The 21,845-nt window shown below is 34.5% G+C and overlaps 2 protein-coding genes across 2 annotated transcripts; one reads left to right on the top strand and one right to left on the bottom strand.

The window, feature by feature from the left end:
* Positions 9,482-12,048, top strand: LOC109724561. Its single transcript, XM_020253417.1, has 2 exons — positions 9,482-9,921; positions 11,596-12,048. Exons 1-2 carry the CDS (start codon positions 9,837-9,839, stop codon positions 11,772-11,774), a joined length of 264 nt encoding a protein of 87 aa, XP_020109006.1. The 5' UTR covers positions 9,482-9,836; the 3' UTR covers positions 11,775-12,048.
* LOC109724845 (putative glucose-6-phosphate 1-epimerase) lies at positions 13,950-20,576 on the bottom strand. The gene is made up of 9 exons (XM_020253786.1): positions 20,309-20,576; positions 18,540-18,611; positions 16,335-16,391; positions 16,085-16,245; positions 15,771-15,911; positions 15,383-15,485; positions 15,210-15,312; positions 14,533-14,766; positions 13,950-14,352 (listed from the first exon to the last, which is right to left on the bottom strand). Exons 1-8 carry the CDS (start codon positions 20,405-20,407, stop codon positions 14,549-14,551), a joined length of 954 nt encoding a protein of 317 aa, XP_020109375.1. The 5' UTR covers positions 20,408-20,576; the 3' UTR covers positions 13,950-14,352; positions 14,533-14,548.

Here is a 21,845-nt window from a genome sequence, read left to right as displayed (position 1 = left end):
GTTAGGAGAATGTGTTTTAATATTTTATATTCAGCAATAGAAACATGTTGTTTGGAGTATGTAAATATATAATTTTTTTTACCAACAACAGTATATATCCAAGTAACTCTTTATATTGCCACTGCACTAGCCCACTGATAAGTGTGTTTTTTTTGGCCATAACAACACAGTGGAAACTTCATGCATGCACTCAAAAAAAAAAAAAAGGGAACTTAGTGATGTTTATCTCTTATGAACTTTCTAGTGGAAATTAAAGAAGAAAAATAATATAAACTATACAAGGAAAAAATAAAAGATGTAACATTCTAGAGAGAGAGAGAGACCACTCACTTGGAATATCTTCATTGTTGGATGAATCTATCATAATATGGTTTAGTGGAGAAGAGTGGGAGATGCTTTAGTGTTAATTACCCTTTTCTCCTTTTCACTTGTGAGGTCTCTTTCATTAATTAAAGCATGTAACACTCTCTTATGTTTTGATAGCTGCTCATTTTCTTTCTTCTTTTCAAATATAAGAACTTTAGTAATTATTAGTGTTTTAATTCCTTTTTTTTTAAAAAAAAGGATGGATTAAATGGATAGTTTTCATTGTTGAAAAGTGCTTTTGATCAAAAAGTATGACCTTGTTATGAGGGCATTTTGGTTGCCCTCATCTTGAGACTGATCGATCACCTTGTTTCGATCGAACGGATCTCGTCAAATAGCTTTTGTTTACAATTACAAGCAATTAAGATTAGTTCAATCAATCGATTAATGTTCGCAATTATGTTAGAGTTTTTGGATTGTTTCGAGCCTCTTTCATTTGTTGAAGTTTAAGAATATTATTAGCGATTATTATTTTCTTTATCAATTAGATTCGAATTACTAGTATAGCGTGACCACCATGCTCTTTTTAAAATCTATCTTATAGCTTCCAAAACATAAAATGTAAACCTAACGGATAACAGCGTCTACCCTTGAAAAACTGCATTTTGTGAAAAGCTTTCAAGATTAGAACTTTACGAAAGCTATCGGAGAATAGTATTTTTAATGTTTTTCTCAAATCTATTTATTAAAAAGGGATTTTTGTTTAATCTTTAACTTATTAAGTGTCAAATCATGTAATCAAAATGCCCCAGAAAAAATTCTAAGCTACAGTGTACTTGTTAGTGGGTCCAATGGTTTAGCCCCTTATAATTTATATACAAATCATGTTATAAAATTGTTCCTAGACCTATTAATTGGTGGAGCCTTTATTTCTAACCTCTTGGTACAATGTCACATCTTCAAATTAGAATAAAAATTAGACAAATTTAAACACTATATATATATATATATATAATCTTATTATTATTTTCTAGTTGAAGTTTACCATATTCAATAAATCTGATTTTTCTCAAGTAAAAGTGTGGTTGTTAATATTTACTATAACCTTCCATCTCAAGTTATGCACCAGTTGTTTTTTTTTATAATTAATTTTCCATCTTGTAGAGTTAATTGTTGCACTTTTGTACCATTTATTAATGTACTTATTTCATTAAGAATATTAGTACGTAGGGCCCAAATTATATTCTCAAGAGGAGTCCCAAAACTTCTAGATGTTAATAAAAACAACTTTGCCGACATTCATATGGTGGCAATAAGTCACCTATTCACACTGTAAAAAAAAAAGAAAAAAAAAGAGAGAGTAAAAAAAAGCAACACGAATCTAGTGTTGTGGTTCTTTGAGGCCGCGAGTTCGATCCCTCCTCTTTTATGCTTTCATAAAAAGAGATTGTGCTTTCGACTTCTATGATTTAAATAAAGTCTTAAACTTCTCCTCGAGCAAAAGAACTTAAACATTAATTTGGTGGAAATGTAGGATTTTATTTTTGTATCAATAATATAATTTTGTTGTAGGTTAATATGTTGATTCATGATCTGTTATGATTTCTATATCATTTTTTCTGAATAAAATAAATATAATATATTAATTTAAGAAATTATAGCTGACAAAATTGTACAATGATGTAAAAAAAAAAAAGCTTCAATGTTTTGATTTGAGAAAACAAAAGTTAAAAAAAAATGCATAAATTCTATTTAAATAAATTGCTAGGATATTGAAATGAAGCGTTACATATTCTATACCATGCACTCACAATGCTAAACTTGTCCGATACAATTATTCGTATTATTTTGACTTTGTGGGTAATATCGCTTTCGAACTTGTTGTCTATGTACAACGGGCTCTTATTGCATTCTCTTGTCCAATAAATGGTAAAATTATTTTAAAGAGCTTTCATTTTCATTCCGCCACTGATAAATAAGATTTTCTTAAAATGCTTACGCCGATAGAAAAATCACATCATATGCGTATTCTTTAATCATAAAAAGGTGGTGGCGTAGGTACATGTGATCATACTCTGCCACATCACCAACATCGCCCACAAATGACTCCTCACTCACTAGGTATGCAAACGGGACGGATCTGTGGACTGAAGGGATTTTCTCTTTTTGCACCGTTTTTTATCAAATCAAAGCATATTAATTTATATTTTATTTTATATCTTATTCCTATTTACTGCTCCATTTGAGCAGATCAAGACAAGAGCAAATTTTTTTTACAGATTTTTTTACTGATCAAAGAACTTGATTTTTTTTTCTTAGCAATCGAAATATATTCAGAACAAATTATATTTTTCTATATTTCTCGCGTACAGTCTCACTCGGGACGGATCGGGGCGGGACGCACCACCAATTCGGATCCATTTGCAACCCTACTCCTCACGCGAGACGCACGTGCCTCCGATCCACTCGTCCTCCGATTCTCCCACGTGTCCCAAACGGACGGCGGATCTCGTCGGGTCGGCGGTCAACGTAGTCGACAGGGTTCTTTGACCTCGGCTGGCGCGTAGAGGAGGCGTATATAGCTTCGTTCGATTTTTCTTTTTCTTTTCTATTTTTTTTTATTTTTGTTCCAACGGTCTCCAACTACTACGGCGATTCCTCGGCGATTTTGACAAGGGGTCGCCGCGCGCGTATCTTTGCCCAAATCTTTTGATATGGTTGAGTTGGATTTAGATCTCCTTTATTTTGTCGGCAACAGTAGTCATCTAGCATTACTTAACAAGTAAACCTCATGACCACCTTGTGCTATAGCTATCATTTTCAAATCGTTGTGTTGTTTTCAAATATAATACATCACTTTGTTATGGCCATTATACCCTCGCAACATTTCTTAAACAAGTCGTTGATATGCTGACATGCATGCTTAGCTCTCGATTGCGTGACTGATTCGCACGTTACGGTCGGCGTATTTGCGGCTATAAAAGAGCCACATATATAACGATCTTTGATTGTCCTACCCGCACAAAATCGTCGTGTTATGATTGCCGTACCCCCAAGGGCGGTTTTTTAAAAGTTGCTGGTATATATATATATATATATATATATATATATATATATATATGTAAAGATGACAATCATTGATTAATTCGGATGTTAAAGTTAAGCATATTAGTAGCGCTATAAAGAAAAAGCCACATATATAAAGAAAATTCATATTAGCTGCGCAAAATTGACCAAATTTTGATACGATATATTGTAGTTGCCCTATCAATAGCAAATCACCTTTGTCACTATCAATTTCCAAGTGTAAGGAGCATCCTAAGTATTAGTTTTTTTTTTTCATTAATAGAGAGACTCATTGAAATTATAAGTATTCACCAACTAGATTTGGTTGGATTTAATAAATTTAATTTGCTGGAGTAATTTTATTTTCGATTTATCTTTTCCTAACTCTATCTAGGTTTAAAAGAGTAATCCTCAATATATCCCAAAAGGTCCCCTAGAATGTAACGTTGATGAATTAACACAGCATGTGGTATTTTTCAGTTGAATATATACATTTAGCCTTTAAGAGTTGATGTCTACTGAGTTTGTACGTGCCATGCCTGTAATTTTTTTAACAAAACAAAAAAAAAAATTATCTACTAACTATCGCCTATATAATCATGAGCAATATTATTTATACACACCAAAAAATATATATAAATCATATAATCCTTCATCAGATGCTCCATATTAGATCGTTCTTTATCTTGTAACTTTTTTATGTATACTAAAAATCTAGAAATTTTCTAACCCGTAGGTCGAGGGGGCATAAAATTGACACTCTTTAGTATTTCTCTATAATCATAACTTCTAAGCAAATTTTAGGGATCTTCTAGTGTTCATGTAGTGATATTTAGTTCGAAATAGTAAACCTATACGTTTAACTTTAAGAACCACACAAGTGCCTATCAAAATGTTTGTGAACATAGGATAGCATAATTGATTGATGCTACGGCAACTTTGATGCTATATATTATATATTTATATAGCATTAAATATTTGACTAAGTCCAACTTACTGTGTTTATTATGAATATTTTCTCAGAAAAATAATTGATTAGTGCTGTGTATATATGGACATACTGCAAAAGTGCAGTTGATGAGCCTTTGTAGGCCAAAATTAATTTGAATAAACTAAACTGTGACAAAATAATAAATGGGAAAACTTCAAAAACCCCCCCTGTGGTTTCATGCATTCTCACTTTAGTACCCTGTGGTTTAAAACGTATCAATTTGCCCCCCTGTGGTTTCGTTTTTATCTTTTCAGAAGCTTTTTCGTTAATATTTCGTTAAATTATATACAAAAAACTTCAAATAACCATCTATATTTATCGAATATTCACTTTAGTATCCTTTAATTTTAATTTTGTCACTGATTTAAAAAAAAATAATAATAAAATTGATAACAAAAAGAAAAAAATGAAACCACAGGGGGGCAAATTGATACGTTTTAAACCACAGGGTATGAAAGTGAGAATGCATGAAACCACAGGGGGGGTTTTTGAAGTTTTCCCTAAATAAATAGAGGATTAAAATGGGGTGAGTTAAGGAACTCAGTAAATGTCTGTTCGATTGCGTGGAATAGTAATTACAATATAGTTGTAACTATATTCAGATTCAAATCTAAAATTTGATTTGATTTATTTGAATCCTACTGTAGTTGGAATTATACTCAAATTGAGCAATTTCAAAATGCAATAGTTAGAAAGAATAATTAACGTTAAACAATTTATAAGATTACCACACTAATTATTCTTTATATATATATATATATATATGGTTATAGATTTTTATTTTTAATTATATGCATATATCATTACACTATATTTTTAATTGTATCTAACCAGATGGCCCCTAAGACCATACATCAGGATTTTTTTTCATCCAAGCTAGCATCCATAGAGAGGTTTTCCATTTTCTGATGTGACATATGAAACATACATTTTACATTTAAAGCTTACTAATACTATATTACATTGTACTCATTTCTCACACTCTAGTTTTTTTGGAGAAGTACATTTGTTTTTTTTTTTTACACTATAAACAGCAAATCCATAAACTTATATTAGAACTGTTAAAAAAATACTGATTAAAAGTGACAGAGAATATATTCAACTCATTTTAATATAAAAATAATAAAATACAAAACAATAATTAAAAAATAATTAAAAATAATTTGATAAAAATTTATAATGAGTCTACCATAGAGATTTATTATATATTTTTATACTATTTAATCAGTGTCTTCTAATAAAAGCAATATAACCAATCATTTCTCGTAACCAATTTTTTATCGTAATTATTCATATTTTATAAATAGAAGATATTCGAAGGCTTCAAGGCAACATAACCAATCTTTTTTTATCCCAATTTTTTTATATTGATTCTTAAGAGAGAAATTTTTTGATAAAAAAATCTTTAAAAGTGTCGTTTGCATGCTTCGGTGGTATTATTGTATCCTGAAGGTGATTTCTCATTAATCCTTCTGCATATTTTTGAGTGCGGGTAAATATCAAGCTTAACGAAAGTGTTGACACACGCCTCAATACCTCGATTTATTTGATATCTATTTATACTCTCCAACAATTGCCAATTTTTAACCTCCCTTAAACATTTATTGCAAAAGTAGGTCCTCTCCTTAATTTGGTAACAAACATTATCCACAAATCGCAAAGTTATATATTCAAAAGTTACAATTATATTGATGATCACTTTTTAACTTTCCTTGATATATCACATCACGAACTACGTTATCTTTACTCTGCGAATCACGTAAAAAACAACAGCAATATAAGAACATCTGCGAATCACGTAAAAAAGAACAGCAGTATAAGAACTTTTGTCTTTTTTTCCACAAAATTGTATGACATAATACAGACAGCTCAGATGGCACTAGACTTTCGATCACTTATCTCACACTCAACGGCTCTTATGAGATCTACGTACATATGTAACTTCTAATTAGCTTGCATTTGATCATCTGATCAATCGACTATCACATCATCGAAGAATAAATCAAATCGCCAATGACAATAACAACGATGATCGCGACACTTCAACCTAACAATCAAACTAAAACAAACTAATACGAACATTCCCATGGAACAATCCCGGCCCTTTATGCCTCCACATGTATGATCATTCTCTCTTTTTTTTTTTTTCCCACTAAGTAGACTCAATAATTTATATAAGTTGAGCTAGAATACTATGGGTAGCAAACGGGCTCCGTTGACACCCATTTGTTTTCGATGATGGAGCCTCTAAATCGATGATCGGCACCGTTAAACATAATCTATACTACTTAAAGTGTTTAGAAATCAAATTTCATATATTTCCGATATTGTTCTTTTATTCATCGAGTGGACACAAAAATGAACGGTTGAAAATGAATATTCTTTAAAAAATGATGATAGGAATCTTGTAATCAAGATCAAGAGTTTAGATCTTGTTTTAAATAGTTTAAAGAATTTTCTAACAAAAATTCAATTGATTTGGATATCTTCACGCCGTTAAACGAGAAAACACCTCATATCGACCATTAAAACTACAAATTTTGAAACCCTTTGATCATTAGGCAAATGATGTCGAAAAGATTTGAAATTTGATTTCTAAACACTTCAAGTTGTATAGATCATGTTTAACGATGCCGATCATCGATTTGGAGGCTCTATCATCAAAAACAAATGGGTGGCAACGAAGCCCGTTTGCTATCGATAGTATTCTAGCTCAACTCCAATTTATATATACTTATACATTATTTTTCCAAAAATTACCGCATGACAACTTTTCCTTCATAGTTGAGTGTGGGCTCCACCTCAAACCAGCTTAAGTCCTTTCTTTTTTTTTTCTTTCAGCTGTTCCTTTCATTCAACGGTAAGATAAATCACGCCCCTCATCATCACTTTTTTTATTGCTATTTTTTTTATTGATATTTTTTATATTTTTTAATTATTCATCCGCCGTATTGCACGAATTGCTATACCAGTGCTGCATCTATTTCCCTAATCATGCATACGTTGTTGAATCAAACAACATGCGTAGAACCACACAATAGCGTGGAAATTGCGGGGCAAGCGTTGGACCCGGATCGGGGGCCGTGGGAGAGATCGAGGCGATTAATCGCCCGAGGAATTCGCGCGGAAAACGTGGGTCCCACTTGTGGTGGGGATGTGGGGGGTGGGTCCCACTTTTGGGTTGGGGGAGGGGAGTGGTTGGGGCCCACTTCGGGTCACCCTCCCCGACCGAACACGAGAAAGATACGCGCGCACACCGAGGCGGCGAGCGCCACGTGTGCGACACGAGTCAAAAAAAACAAAGCGGAACGGGGAGAGGCCGCCAATGGATTTCCGCCACGTGTCGAGTCGATAGCCTCGTCGGTCGCTTGATTGGTCGGCCTCCCTCGTACGGAGCTCACGAGCAGAGGGGGGAAGACCGAGGCGGCGCGTGAGCCCGGTTCACCGACTACGCCATGGACCCCCCCAAGCTCATACATTCTTTTTTTTTTTTTTTCCTTTATATATTTATTATCATATATTTTGGATAATTGAGAGCTTAGTGCCCTACAACCTTAACCGAAGTTCTCGCACCAAGAGTGGAACTCAGAGAGTCGAACTCATGACTCCTCCAATCCCCACCCCAGATGTGCCTCGCTATTGAGATACTGACGGTCTAGCATCTCATGCCAAATCTCAGCAAGAAGAATCGATTCTCTCTGGCGTAAGAGGCAAAGGACTTGATGGTTGGTACCTGAGATCCCAAGTTCGATATATAGTTGCTTTGCACTACTGGCTAAGTTCATTTCTAAAAAAAAGAAAATGAATGGAGCGTATAGCATGCTATATTTTTCTCTAAAAAAAAGAATCTCAATCCAGAAGATCTATTTATCTGTAATTTAATCAAATTGAGAAGTATTTACAGCTAGACATATTGGTTAGATTGTTTAAATTGAAAATTTTCACCGGTGACCCGGTGGACTAATATAGTTCAAAAAAGCATAAAAATAATTAAAATAAAATTGTATGAGAGCCCTCAAATAGAAATGATGGGTAAACTAAAAGCACTTTCGTACGTACAATACAGAAGTATGCCAGTGTGTCACGGTCGGTGGAACTCTATGATAGACTAAGTCATCACGTACGTCACGGTCGATATATAGGACTACATGATTGGGTCGATCGATCATTGCATCACGAGGTATGATCACATGTTTATTTCGATGTTGTTTTAGACAAATAGATGGAATATTTTTTAGGAGATGATTTTTTGATTCTGGTCAAAAATCACCGAGATTTCTCCATCAACGCACCATAGCAAAGGTGATGAAGTTGGATCATCGCAATTCATAGAGATCCATGACCTCCTAGCATATTTAAGACTATTGAGTAAGAGAATTTGAGAATTAAGCTGAATTAATTTATTGTTCTGTGGTTTTTATATATATCGCAAAACTTACAAAGACTATGGCGCATTTTTTGAGATGGATATCTAAGTTCTCTAGAAATTTTAATTATACTGTCTAATCTTTTTAATTCCTTCATGGTTAAAATGTTTATTAATGTTAATTATATAATATTATTCCCAAAACAAATGATACCGTTAAGATTTCATTAAAAAAGTGCACAAAATAATTATATTATTATTATACATTGGAATGGTAAAATATATTATATTATAGAATTGATGTCGCTATTTAGAAGTAGTTATTAATATGCGGATAGAAGCGATGAGTAAAAATTTAATTTGCTTATCTACTACTTGAGGAAACTATATTTTTTATATTTATTATTTCACGTAGAATTCAAATACAACCAATCAAATTAACCCATCAAAATTATAGAAATCTAAGCAAAAGTAATACAATAATATTATGGTAAAAAAAGAAATTTTTTAAAAAATACATAACTATAATCTTATTTGGGGCAACAAAATTTGATGAAATATCCAAGATCCTCAAATAAAATCTCCCATGTTAGAGGCCCTGTTGATTTTTGTGCCCGAATAGTACAACCCACACGTGTCAAAATTACAAACCGGGCCCCACATGCGTGGAGCGTGTCAAACCTCGATTGGAGGAAAAAAAGAAAAATAAAATAAATAAAATAAAATAAAAACCGGTGGTGACCGTGTATCATCACAACAACTTGTGGAATCTACACCGATAAAAGAGCCACAGAGAGAAAGAGAGAGAGAGAGAGAGAGAGAGCTCTTCATAGATCTCCAAAGTACAAAGTGGTGGAGGAGAGATGAATAATAATAATAATAATAACAATAATAATGAGCAAAAAATAATCAAAAAATAAAAATAAATTATTGCGAGTGAGAGGGGTAACTTTGCGGTGAGGTTACCGAAGGATCAGCAGTGGCGGCAGAGGCAGAGGCGGCGGCAACGGCGGCAGAGGACGAGATTCGGAGGACCTGGCGGGGCGATTGGGGGGTGTCGCGGTCGGGTGCGCCGCCCTACGGCGAAGGAGGATCGGGGCGCGGGTGATGGCGTGGTGGCACAACAAAGTCGTCTTCCCCGTCAAGCGTGCGTGGCTCGCCGTCGCCGCCCGGGTCAAGGCCCGGAAGGACGGTAACCTCACCTCCCCTAACTCACCACCACCTTTTTTTTTTTTTTAAATCAATATTTTTTTCATTTATTTTACGAATTGGTACATATATTTAATTCTTAGGATTTATTTATATCTTATCTTATTTTTTATATTAATTTACACTCCATTTTGTGAAAGTAGGAGCTGAGTGAAATCGCAAAAGGCCAAAATTTGCAAGGAATAAATTTAGATTTTATTAAATTTTGCTAAATTCAGTTAACGAATAGTGATCTAATTAGATAAACCTATGGTTAATTAAATATGTATTAATAAGTCTCTCTGGTTATGAAATTATATTACTAACCTATTAATTAGGATTTTTGCTCTCCTTTGTTAGTTTGAAAAGCTACTTGCTTATAGGTTTTTAAATGATTTATTATATATTAAAATATCTTTTTTTTTTAATGAAACATCATAATACTAATTATTATTGTTGTTGTTGTTGTTGTTATTATTATTATTATTAAATTATTTTTAATTATTTTGAGGAGGATGGATAAATATGGAGTCTATGAATTGGTGAATGGTCCATAGTCCATACAATTAGATGGGAGTTGGACAAAGCATTTTCTCTTCTTTCTTTTGATATCCACCATCCATTTTTAGGTATCTCATTTGTTTAGGACCTCTTGATTGATTAGGTAATATGCTCTCCTTTGTTAGTTTGAAAACCTATTAAAATATCTTTTATGTCTTTTTTTTATTAAATCTTTTCTTTTTTATTTTTATTATTTCCCTCCCCACATATTTTTGACACACACAAATCAATATCTTCAACCTATTTCCATAATTAATTATAATGTTTTCTCATTTCCCAAGTCAATCTATAAGGATATGTACCTTTTAAGAATTTTATTCATTCAATGGAGAAATTTATATCAATTACAGATGGGAAATTTTAAGGGAAATCATGAGGGTTTTTAAAGAAAAAGAAAAGATTTTTATGTTTATTAAAGCTCAATTAATAAATAGAGAGATATAGAGTTTCACAACATTTTCTATTTTTACTTTCTTTTATAAGAGATTTGAGTTTAGACATATTTAAATTTATCTAAATATTATTTATTGAGTGTACTAGTTTAAATGTATGAGTTAATGTCTGCTTCTTGGTTAATTTTCTCCACCTACTGTAAATGGGTTCAGTGATCATTTGCTTTACTGTTATTACAATGCTTTAGTGGTTTAATTCCTCCAAATATGATACTTCTATTTTTATCTTAAAGAGGTGATACCTAATTTAGTATCACCAAATAAATATCTCCTTAATTCCAAAGTGAAAATAGTGCATCACATTGAATTTTTGGGGACCTTCCAATCCTGAAACTTCACAAAAACAAAAAAAAAAAAAGAGAGAAAAAAAAGTTCATTTTTACCTGGCTACAACATTGCTCTTTTATTATATTATAATTGAAGAGTTATTATATATCAGATTATAATTGGTTATGAAGCCCAAAAAGATAAAAAGAATTGTTTGTAAAGCAATAAAAACCAACTCCTATCAGTGTCACAACATAATTAACACTTTGTGAGACATTATTATTTGAAATGGAATTGCACAAATGATTGTCATGTAGATCATTACAATTTAATCCATTTGTAAGTTATTTAACTGTACTGGTTATTTCTTAAACAATTTCGTGTAATTTTTCGCGCAGGTAGTGGCATTCTTAAGCTTCACGACGACGTGCAAACTTGCGGGTATCAGGATGTGCAAGTGATGTGGGAGATACTGCGGTCGGAGATGGAGCTCTCGCGCAATCTGAAGCAGCGGAGGCGGTTGTTCCCGAGGCGGTCGACCTGGTCGAACCGGTCTACGCCGGGCGCGGTCCAATAGAAAATACTCGAGCTGAGCCAATCCCATCAATTTGGTCCATCTTGATGAGACTAGAACATATTTAAGCTTTAGGTTTTGAGCTCATCTCATCCCTCACCTCTCCCTCCCTACAATTAATAAGGTTGGTACTTATGTTGAGATGTATGGCATGGGCATCCACATATGTACATGTACATAAAGGGGGAAATTAACCATGCTTTCCCTCTCTTTGAATTTGTAAGGGGGGTTGTAGGGACTAAAAAGAAGATAAATAAAGTGACTTTGTTCTGAAAAAGAGGGTTAAAGTGGTGGTTATTTCTTGTGAGCATGAATGACCCATTGTGGGTTTAAATTCCTGCTATATCTCTTTTTTTGTCAAAAGAATTAAGTAAAAGATAAGAAGTTAATTTCCCTAACATCACCATATGTTCTCATATTTGCAAAGCGCAAAGCACATTAATTAACTAGGTCAAATTCTCCTGGCCTCTGAGCTATTGTGCTATTAGGAGCACAGCAGCCCTTGTACTCTTAACTTTCTAACCACTCATCAAGTTTGATGGATGATTAGAACAAGAGAGAGATGAGATATTGGGAAGAAATTGGGTGTTTCAATTTCTCTTCTCCTTGAATTTCTCTTCAATATCTCTTTTTTCTCTCATTCTAACCACCCATCAAACTTGATGGGTGGTTAGAAAGTTAGGAGCACAAGGGCTGCTGTGCTCCTAATAGCACAGTAGTCCTACTCTCTCTCTCTCTTTATATATATATATATAAAGCGGTATATTAACAAATCGCCGGACAATAGACCGTCTCTAGAGCAAGTGGCGAAGGACTTTGTGGTTGGTATCTGAGAACCCAAGTTCGAATCGTAGTTGATTCACATTTTCAACTAAGTTTATTTCTAAATGAAATAAACGAAGCGAGTAGCGTGCTATCTATCTCTCAAAAAAACAAATCGCCGGACAGAATGCTATTTGTGCAGAAGTTATCTACAGACGAATCTGGAAGAACTTCATTAACAAAAAGAAATCATTAAATGAAAAGGTGACTTTGTGATGTTTTGCAAATTATCTAGGCATTGGTGTAAATTTGCTGTTCTTAGATCAATGGAGGAAAACTCTGAGCTAGATGTGGGATGTGACAGCTAACATTAATGAATCATGAATGTGGATGTGGATTCCACTAATAATGCCACTGGTGCTGTGGTTGCCAATTCTGACTGTAACATTTGGGTGTCTCATTCTGTCTGCACTTTGATCTTCCAAAACAAGCAAAGAGAGAGAGAGCAATGAATCCAGCCGGCCGACTTCTGTTTGTAGAAACAGAAAGGGCAGATGTGCAAAAGCCATATTTGCAGGGTGAGAGTCAGTCACCTTTGCTCTTAGTTTGGTATTAAAATCTATCTAACGCTATTAGATAAAATGGAGTTGAGGAAAAAGCATATGGGAATATGTTTCTGCGTTCTCCGGTAGGACCGCAGAAAAATATATCGTAATCGATTCATCGCGATATGCGGAACGTAATATTACACTTTCTCACCGCACATAATGCAATCTCCCCGCAATCCTAAACAAAGCCTTATTCTTGCTGCTGCTTTGCTTTTGTTATACTTATACTCCGGATTATCACTTAGCTTAACAAATAATGTTAAATAAATAAATACTTCATGAACTTTTAGGACAAGTATATTTATTATTCTGGTTAGATGTCATGCTCGAACACTGTATTTCAAACTAGCATTGAAACTTTTAGTTGAAAGTCATTTTGGTAGTTTTTCCCAGAAAATTGAAATTTAGTTGAATAAATGATTTATTGTTTCCTCATTTTGGGAAAAGTTTAATTTGGCTCTTTTGACTTCGTCATCCTACAGTTCAAGCAGTTACATTTAACTATAATGCAGGCTAAGAATCCATCGCTGCGCAGAGTAGTAAACTGATACTCTCTTTGACGACCGCAGAACGATAATATACAGATTATACGACGATAAAATATCTTATTGTATTATCTTGTGGTTTACAAAATATATCACTTCACTACCGTAATTAACGACATGGTTTACAGTAAAATAAAACAAAACGGCAGAGTAGCTGAGTGCAAATTTTGAATTACAAGATGAAAAAGTGAAAAAGCACTAGACCTCTACTGGCGAATTTGAAGTTGACCTTTACATCCTTGCTATTTTATAAAAGAACACAATAAACCACCAAACTCTGTACTAGTACCAATGAACAACACCAAAATTCAAACACCAGTCTAAAAGTTTTTACAGCAAAAAGGCTTTAAAAGCACACGAAATACATCCACAGATAAAATAAAAAGGGAAAAAAAAAAAAAACACTTTATAATGCCTCTTCTTTATCCCGGATGATTTTCAGATTAACAGGATGATATGCATCGAAAAGAGCGTGAAATAGATGAGCCAAACAACAGCCCTCTATTTTGTGCCCAGCGGGGCGAGGTGTTAAAAAAAAAAATCCCTCTCCATGAAAGTTCTTTAGAACGCGGAATTTACTAATCCAGCTCTGAGGATCTGCTGTCCCGCAAAACACACTGAATGATGACGATGACAAGAAAGGAAGAGAAAGCGCAGCAAGAGCCCCTGCAATTCAACAAATCTATTAACCATAAAAAGCTATGAAAAATCTGTAGATTGCCCACATAATTAACTTAACGGCTGGGGGCACTAAATTTCGCGAAATTTTGCCAATAACCGAATTTATCCTAAATCATCGACTTGTTACGTTTGTAGTTATAATGCATTATAAGGGGAAAAAGTAACCTGAGCGAGATGTGAGTTACAATAAACCTTCGAGAACCTTTCGAGGATCCAACTGCCCACTGCAGTAACTGGAGGGAACGGCAGAGAGCTCCTGTCTCCCTCTCCATTCCTCACCAGGTTTCAATGTGATCGACTTACCGACCGCCGCAGCCCCCACACATATCATATGCTTGTAGTCTTCATCCCCCAGGTCTGGTATCACCTTGGCTTTCTTGTCCCATGGATTCCATACAACTGTAGAGAGAGAGAGAGAGAGAGAGAGAGAGAGAGAGAGAGAGGCACCAATAAGTCGTGTAAGATGAAGGTTAAACAGAAACTGCAAGACCAGACCTGAGCAAAAAGATCCGCACCGCCGTGCTCGGCTTTTTGAGCTGGGTTCAGCCCAATCCAGTTCATTAGACCAGATCAGGTTTGAAAAACAGAGGCTAGAGAAGATTTAGGTCATACTTGGGCTACAATGTTTTTGGTTGAGCCAGCCCAGCCCAGTCACTTTTGGGTTGGCCCAGCGCAGCCAATTTTTAGTTCGCAATGCGGGTTGCACTTGGGCCAGCCAATTTTCTCTTGATCCTTGACCAACCCAGGCTGTACTCAGGTCTAGCATGACTACTGAGAACCATAATAACCAAGAGAGAAAAAAAAAAAAGAGGAAAGAGGAGGGGGAAGGAGGGAAGGCTCACTGGCATCTGGAAGCCCATCATCTTTCCGCAATACAAATGTCCTTTTCTTTTCATGGTCAATAATGGCAAGCTTCGGTGGTGCGCCCAAATATATTTTGTCCACCTATGCCATCAATGGCGTAAGTATTGCATATCAACCATTTCAAACATATTGAATATCAGGCTCAACTTACTTCAGATTCAAATATGATTGCATCTCCTTGTTCGGTGAAGCGCTGTTTCTCTCTCAAATTATCAAGGTAATCCAATGTCTCCAGTCCTTCAACACGAACTTCACTGAAACATCAACTATTATTAAGGTCCTAAAGCAAGAAACGAAGGGAACATTCGAGGTCACGCTCAAAAATAGAAATAGGCTCACAACATAATATGTACTTAAACAATGGCTAAATATATTTCATACACACGGAAACTCTGGTTGGAACTCTGGTTGGAACTCTGGTTGGCTGAATTGTGATGAATGGAAACTTAGCACATCATGCAAGTATTTCATTCCTGGACTTTTTAAGGATTCCAAATAGTAATATATGTGTGATAAATAAGGAACGAGCTTGTGCAAACCTGATATCTGAGATAGAGAAGTATGTGTGATATGCGAATGTAAACTGAAATGGTTTTCCATCAGTACTTGTGTTTCTTATGCGGGACGTGAGCATCAGATCTCCTCCTGGTCCAAGGGCAACTCTCAAGCGAAATTCATAACTGCAATCACCAGGAATTGGCAACAGAATTCAGTAAAGAAAGGAAAAAATTTAATATGTACAAAATTAGAAGAAAGTAAAGTAACAACTAGAAAATTAAAATAAATAAATAAATAAATTTCCCCACAGTGATGAACAAGATTAGCCCTAAATCCCATTTAAGAGAAAACAGACCTATGAGGCCAATTCTTCAAATCTTCTTCTGATGGCTTTAAAATCAGATCAACAAAAGCCTTAGTAGATGTATGTGCAGGAAAAGGTGGTGGGTTCTCATCAACAGTCCAAAGATGATTCCTAGCAAATCCATGTTGTTCAAGAGTTCCATGATTCCCAAGCTGCATTCGGGAGTAACTTCTTGGTATTCAAAATACACACGTCTGATGAATCATAAAGAAATGATTGATCTAACAAAATGCAGCCTTACTTGAGGAAAGCATATTGGTATACCACCACGAATTGGTTTCGGAGGGCAGAAGTTAGCCTACAAGAGGGGCAAAAAGCACTCGACATGGTTATGAATAACACTGAGAAACAGAAAAGTTAACAGATGCATATAATAGAGCTTGTGAAGTACAGATGAAAAAGAAAGATGCACCTATATACAATTAGGAATTCAGGATCCTGCAGTTTGGCAGTCAAAGGACTCATTACGGGTAAGGGTATGTTTGGTTCCCCGTAAAACTACTCGGAAAATTTTTTTCGCTTGAAAAGTAGTTTTCCGTTGTTTGGTTGCTCATAAAAAAAATGTTTACGGATTCTTCGAAAAAAACGAGTTTTCGTTTTCCACCCACTGTCGGCGGAAAACGAAAACCTCTAGCAAAAGACGCTGCTCCCAGCCGCTCTCAAAAAATGCGGTCCACGAGAAAGGTTGGTTCTCGTGGACCGCATGTGGACCACTCATCCACTCCCCCTCTCTCTCTCTCTCTCTNTATACTATCGGTAGCACGGAGGCCTCCGTGCTGCCAAGTTGTTTTCAATGATGCGGCTTTCAAATCAACGATCGGCTCCGTTAGACTTGATCTACACCATTAAAAGTATTTGGAAACTAAATTTTATAATTTCTCAACATCATTTGACTAGTAATCAAAAGGTCTCAAAATTGACAATATTAATGGTAGATGTGATACGCTTGTGAATTTAAATTCACGGTGTAAAACAATCCAAATCTGATGAAATTTTTATAAAAAATTCTTTTTACTATTTAGAGTAAGATCAGTACCTCTAATCTTAAATTCAAGTTTTTTATCATCATTTTTTACGAGATTTTCATTTTTAGCCGTTCATTTTTAGCCTACTCATTTGATAGGTAAATGATACCGAAAAATTATGAAATTTAGTTTCCAAATACTTTCATAGTGTAGATCAAATCTAACAGAGCTGATTGTCGATTTAAAAGCCGCATTATTGAAAACAACTTGGTAGCACGGAGACCTCCGTGCTACCGATAGTATACGCATCCTAAGTCTATATAGTAATATATATATATATATATATATATATATATATATATATATATATGAGGATGAAAAATTATTATACATATTTTATATTTTTATTATAAATATTATATATTTCTATTATATAGCATTGTATGCACATTATTACATATATTATATTATATGCTTATCAATTTATCATATTATATAATTTTAATATAATAAATAATATATAGGATATATAATAAAAGAAAAAAAATTCCTTTCAAGCAAACAAGTGAGGTTGAAAACTTTTTTTTTTCTTTTCCTATGAACCAAACACTAAAAGCTGTAAAAAAAATTTTCGCCACCGAAATTTTTCTTTTTCCCAATTTTACGTAGAGCCAAACAGCCCCTAAAGGTATAGTCAGATCGATGGCGAGTGCTAGTAACAACAAGATGCTATATGATGATACCGAGGTGGCAATTGGCTACATTTTGAAAGTGAAAGAGTAAGGGTGTCTGGCATTCCAAAAGTTCCTTGCGATTACAGGCACCTAGGGATGAACTTCTTTATTCTTGTTATTATTGGTTAGTTTGCAAAGTCATTTTTAAAGGGCGAAAAAACAGGGATACGAGCAGGAAAAGCCATAAATGGGGAATATAAAAACAATCCACAGTAGCAAATTAAGTTAAAACCCTCCCAAGGAGCCTTCAAAAGCATATGAATTGAAGGGAAGAAAAAGATTAACAATACCAATGTGCATTAAGCTCTCTAATTTTTCTCGTCACTTCCAAGATAACTAATCTCAACTATTAAGAGTATGATATATGTAGAATGCAAAAATCTTAATATCATGATTTTAAGGACCTTTTAACGGACTAAAGTCGATCACCATAAGAAACCCCAAAGACACAAGTTATAACTTAACATATTCGGCATCCAAACAGGCTCTGAAAGAAATTCAAGTTGCCACCACAGTGAACCACATAAAGCACCTATTCACTAAGAGCACATCTCCAGCGAATCGTCTAAACTTAATATATTCATGTAAACAGAACCAATACTGCAAACAGAGATAAGAGTACCAATGTAACTCTATTTACTCAAAAAAAAAAAAAAGAAATGACTTGAGAACATTTCGAAAATGTCATCTTCGCACAATACCCATGCAATGACATTGATATTCAGAATGAAGGAGAATTTTCGGTACCTTACTACTGATGAAGAGTAGCTCCTCCCCTTCATTTTTCCAAGATGTTACTTGACCTCCATACAAGTAAACCTGTGAGCAAACGAAAGAGTGTAAATAGCAGAGGACAAAAGCTTAAAAGTATTTAATATACAAACAGCAATTGTTCTTCCAGTTTCAAGTTTATAAGGATGGTGGGCAATTATATCTATTTCAAGCAAACATGAAGCAAACCACCTTAGCTATCTATTACACGAAGAAGATGAATGGACACCTAAGAAAAAGGCCTTAAGAGGAAATGAATAACAGCAAACAAGAACAGACACAGCAATAACAAGAACCACAGCAGCTGAATAAAAAGAACAAGAACATGCAAGAGGCCAAAGTACTCTTAAGTGTTTCATCTTAGTATCACCTACATTAATTATTAAGTAAATCACAGTGGAGATTATATAGCTAAATGGAACACGAAGATGCAACAACTTTGTTGTAAGAAAGAGATTATCCAAGTAAATGATAAATACGAAAAGAGATATAATAATCCACATGTTGCACAGCATGATGTGATAAGAGAAGAATTGTGCACTGCAATTTAGGGGAGCACATAGCTCCAACTAGGATTACATGGCATAAGAAGATTCATATGATGGATAAACCATAGTTTCATGCAGTTGACACCACCTAGTAATCAAAAGATATGAAAGCTGTGTAGTTATTGAAGGTTTCTACCAAAAAATTTTGAGGCAGAACCTAAACATCGAAAGAAGATGTAAGAATAACCGATCATTACTAGGTAAGCTAAGGAAAATTAAGAAAATGGGAAGTCACGTTAGAAATTATTTTACAGAAGAGAGCATCAGAAGATAACGTTTATCCTTAAAGCATGTTATGCCAGTCTCATGGCACTTGACTTTGCCAACATCAGATAACTCAATGACCTAGCTATATTTTATAGGAAAATCTCATCTCGGAGATGATAAGACCTGTATTCTTAAAAAATGGTGAATATAGTAAGCAGCATCAGCCATACTTACATTAAAAAAATGGTAGATTAGAAAGAAACAAGTACTGTGAATAGAAAAAAGAACTATGCAGGCAGTTAAATTAGCACAAGGAGAAAGATAATGCTAATGTCAAACCTAAACATGGATAAGACCAAGCAAAGCCAGCTCATTGAAGGCAAATAGGGACCCCACCTAAATTATTATTGTTTAAAACTTTAAATACAATTTTTTTGAAAAAACCTCTCCTCGCTCATGACAAATTAGTGGCCGAACAGCATGCTAAACATTTGACCAATCTAATGGTGGAATATCCAATAATGGAGTACGATATAAATCCATACCTCAAGTTTCCACACACTAATATCCAATTCTCGCTGTCCTTCTCATGAAAACGCATGCCACAAAGAATATAGGTACATCTAAGAAAAGGAAACATGTTGAAACATAAAAAATCAAACTTTAAACTAATTTGTTCTCCTTCGGCGATTTCACCAGATGTGAAGTGTCCCAGACGGAGACTCGAACAAGGATTAATGGCTCGGTCAAAGAACCCTAATTCTCAACATCAGGACGATCCCAATTGCTAGAATCGAGCAGTCATTACTTTTTTTTTCTACGGAATATCCTTAAACTGATTAGATCAGATGAAAATGAGTATGAGATCTATAACAAATCCAGTTACAATAGCCCAATACTATGAAGGATTCAAACAACAACGAGATGAATCGATTTAGAGGGAAAAATGGATCATGAGAGAGAGAGAGAGAGAGAGGAGAGAGAGAGGACCTCGGCGGAGCTTCCCCGGACCTCCCGAAGCACGACCTTCTCGAGGCCGTTGATGCCCTTGCACAACTCCACATATGGCAGTGGCGCCGCCGCCGCCATCGCGGCGATCCCGAGACCGGCGAGCGTGGAGCTTGTTGAAACCCTAACCCTAATCCTACTCTCGCAGTCGACGGAGCTGCGAACGCAGTGAGGAAGACGACGACGGAGGAATCGATGGGCAAAAAAAAAATGGAAAAAAAAAAAGTTAGGTGAAAAAAATGGAAAAGGGAACGAAAAAGACATGGGACTTTCTCGGCCTATTTATAGAACTCGAAAATTGGGGAGAGGATGCATTCAATGCATGCACCCGGTGCATATGTTTACATCACACACCGCACCCGGTGTATGATAATAAATATGTTAAAATTTTTAAATACATAATTTAGTGGCTGTGTAACATGTGTTTATGGAAAATTGGCATTTATTATATGCTTTTAATATTCAGATTTCTTTTCTACTCTAACATATAATAAACTAAATGGTGGACCAGGTTCATGCACTAATTCCTCAGGGAAGGAAGAGAGAGACTTGTGAAGAACTCTGCCGATTTATCTCGGCGAAAAGAGACTTTTATGATATTTTAACATTTACCCCCTTTGGATTTTTCTAAATTGCACTTCTTTCTCAAATTATGCGCTCATAATTATAAAGATGTCACGGTACTGATATACCAATAAACTATTAATATTTAATTAAATAAATTAAACTATCAAATTTAGTTATAATAATTTAAAATTTTAAGTAAAATTTATAATGACTTGAAATTTTAGTATTAAAATATCGCGCGACTCAAAGTTTGAGGGCAGAAGGTGCAATTTACCCTTAAAAAAATGTCTAAAAACCCAAATTGGTTTGGCTTGGTTTGGGTTGGGTTGGGTTGGCACCACATGAACCGGTGGTTCTCAAATCAAAATGGTTGTCGATTTGATCCAGTTTCGTGCATGGTCGAATTGAGCCAACCAACACAATAATTTTCGAGGGAATTTTGATTGAAAGTGCAAGTAATTCATTAATGACATCATTTGATGATAAAATGAAATTTGATTCATTTCAACTCAAATGAAGTTACTTTTAGGGCGTGTTTGGTTCGAAGTCGGAGTTGGAATTGGAATCGGAATCAAAATAAGCTGGAATCGGAATCGGAATGACTTATTACCTAATTCTGTTTGGTTCGTCACCTGAATTGGAATCGAAATAATCATTCCCACTATCGGTATTTGGTTTAGATGGATATAAAAAACGTAATCAAATTAATATATTAACATTATCTTTATAATATATTAATTTAAATTCAAATTAAAAATTAAATATTAAAAAATTATATCAAAATTTTGAAATAATGTCAAAATTTTAAATCTATTTTTTTTAAAAAAAATTCAACTTTGAAGTTGAGTGGATAATTCAAATTATGAAACTAAATTTTAATTTATTCAAATTCAAACTAAAATTATAATTTAAATTTTAATTTGAATCCATAAATTTAATTTAAGTTTGAAAT

This window comes from Ananas comosus, linkage group 19 (assembly GCF_001540865.1).
Source record: "Ananas comosus cultivar F153 linkage group 19, ASM154086v1, whole genome shotgun sequence".
Lineage (NCBI taxonomy): Eukaryota > Viridiplantae > Streptophyta > Magnoliopsida > Poales > Bromeliaceae > Ananas > Ananas comosus.
The sequence above is the reverse complement of the archived record's forward strand: the minus strand, read 5'-3'. Positions and strand labels throughout refer to the sequence as shown.

What these genes read in the sequence shown, in the direction of transcription:
- LOC109724561 (XM_020253417.1), top strand. Translation starts at nt 9,837, where the DNA reads ATGGCGTGGTGGCACAACAAAGTCGTCTTCCCCGTCAAGCGTGCGTGG. An exon ending in GGTCAAGGCCCGGAAGGACG is followed by an intron (nt 9,922 to 11,595) that starts GTAACCTCACCT and finishes TTTTTCGCGCAG; the next exon opens with GTAGTGGCATTCTTAAGCTT.
- LOC109724845 (XM_020253786.1), bottom strand. Translation starts at nt 20,407, where the DNA reads ATGGCGGCGGCGGCGCCACTGCCATATGTGGAGTTGTGCAAGGGCATC. An exon ending in TTGAAGAATTGGCCTCATAG is followed by an intron (nt 15,912 to 16,084) that starts GTCTGTTTTCTC and finishes TGGTGATTGCAG; the next exon opens with TTATGAATTTCGCTTGAGAG. An exon ending in TGATGGGCTTCCAGATGCCA is followed by an intron (nt 14,767 to 15,209) that starts GTGAGCCTTCCC and finishes CTCTCTCTACAG; the next exon opens with TTGTATGGAATCCATGGGAC.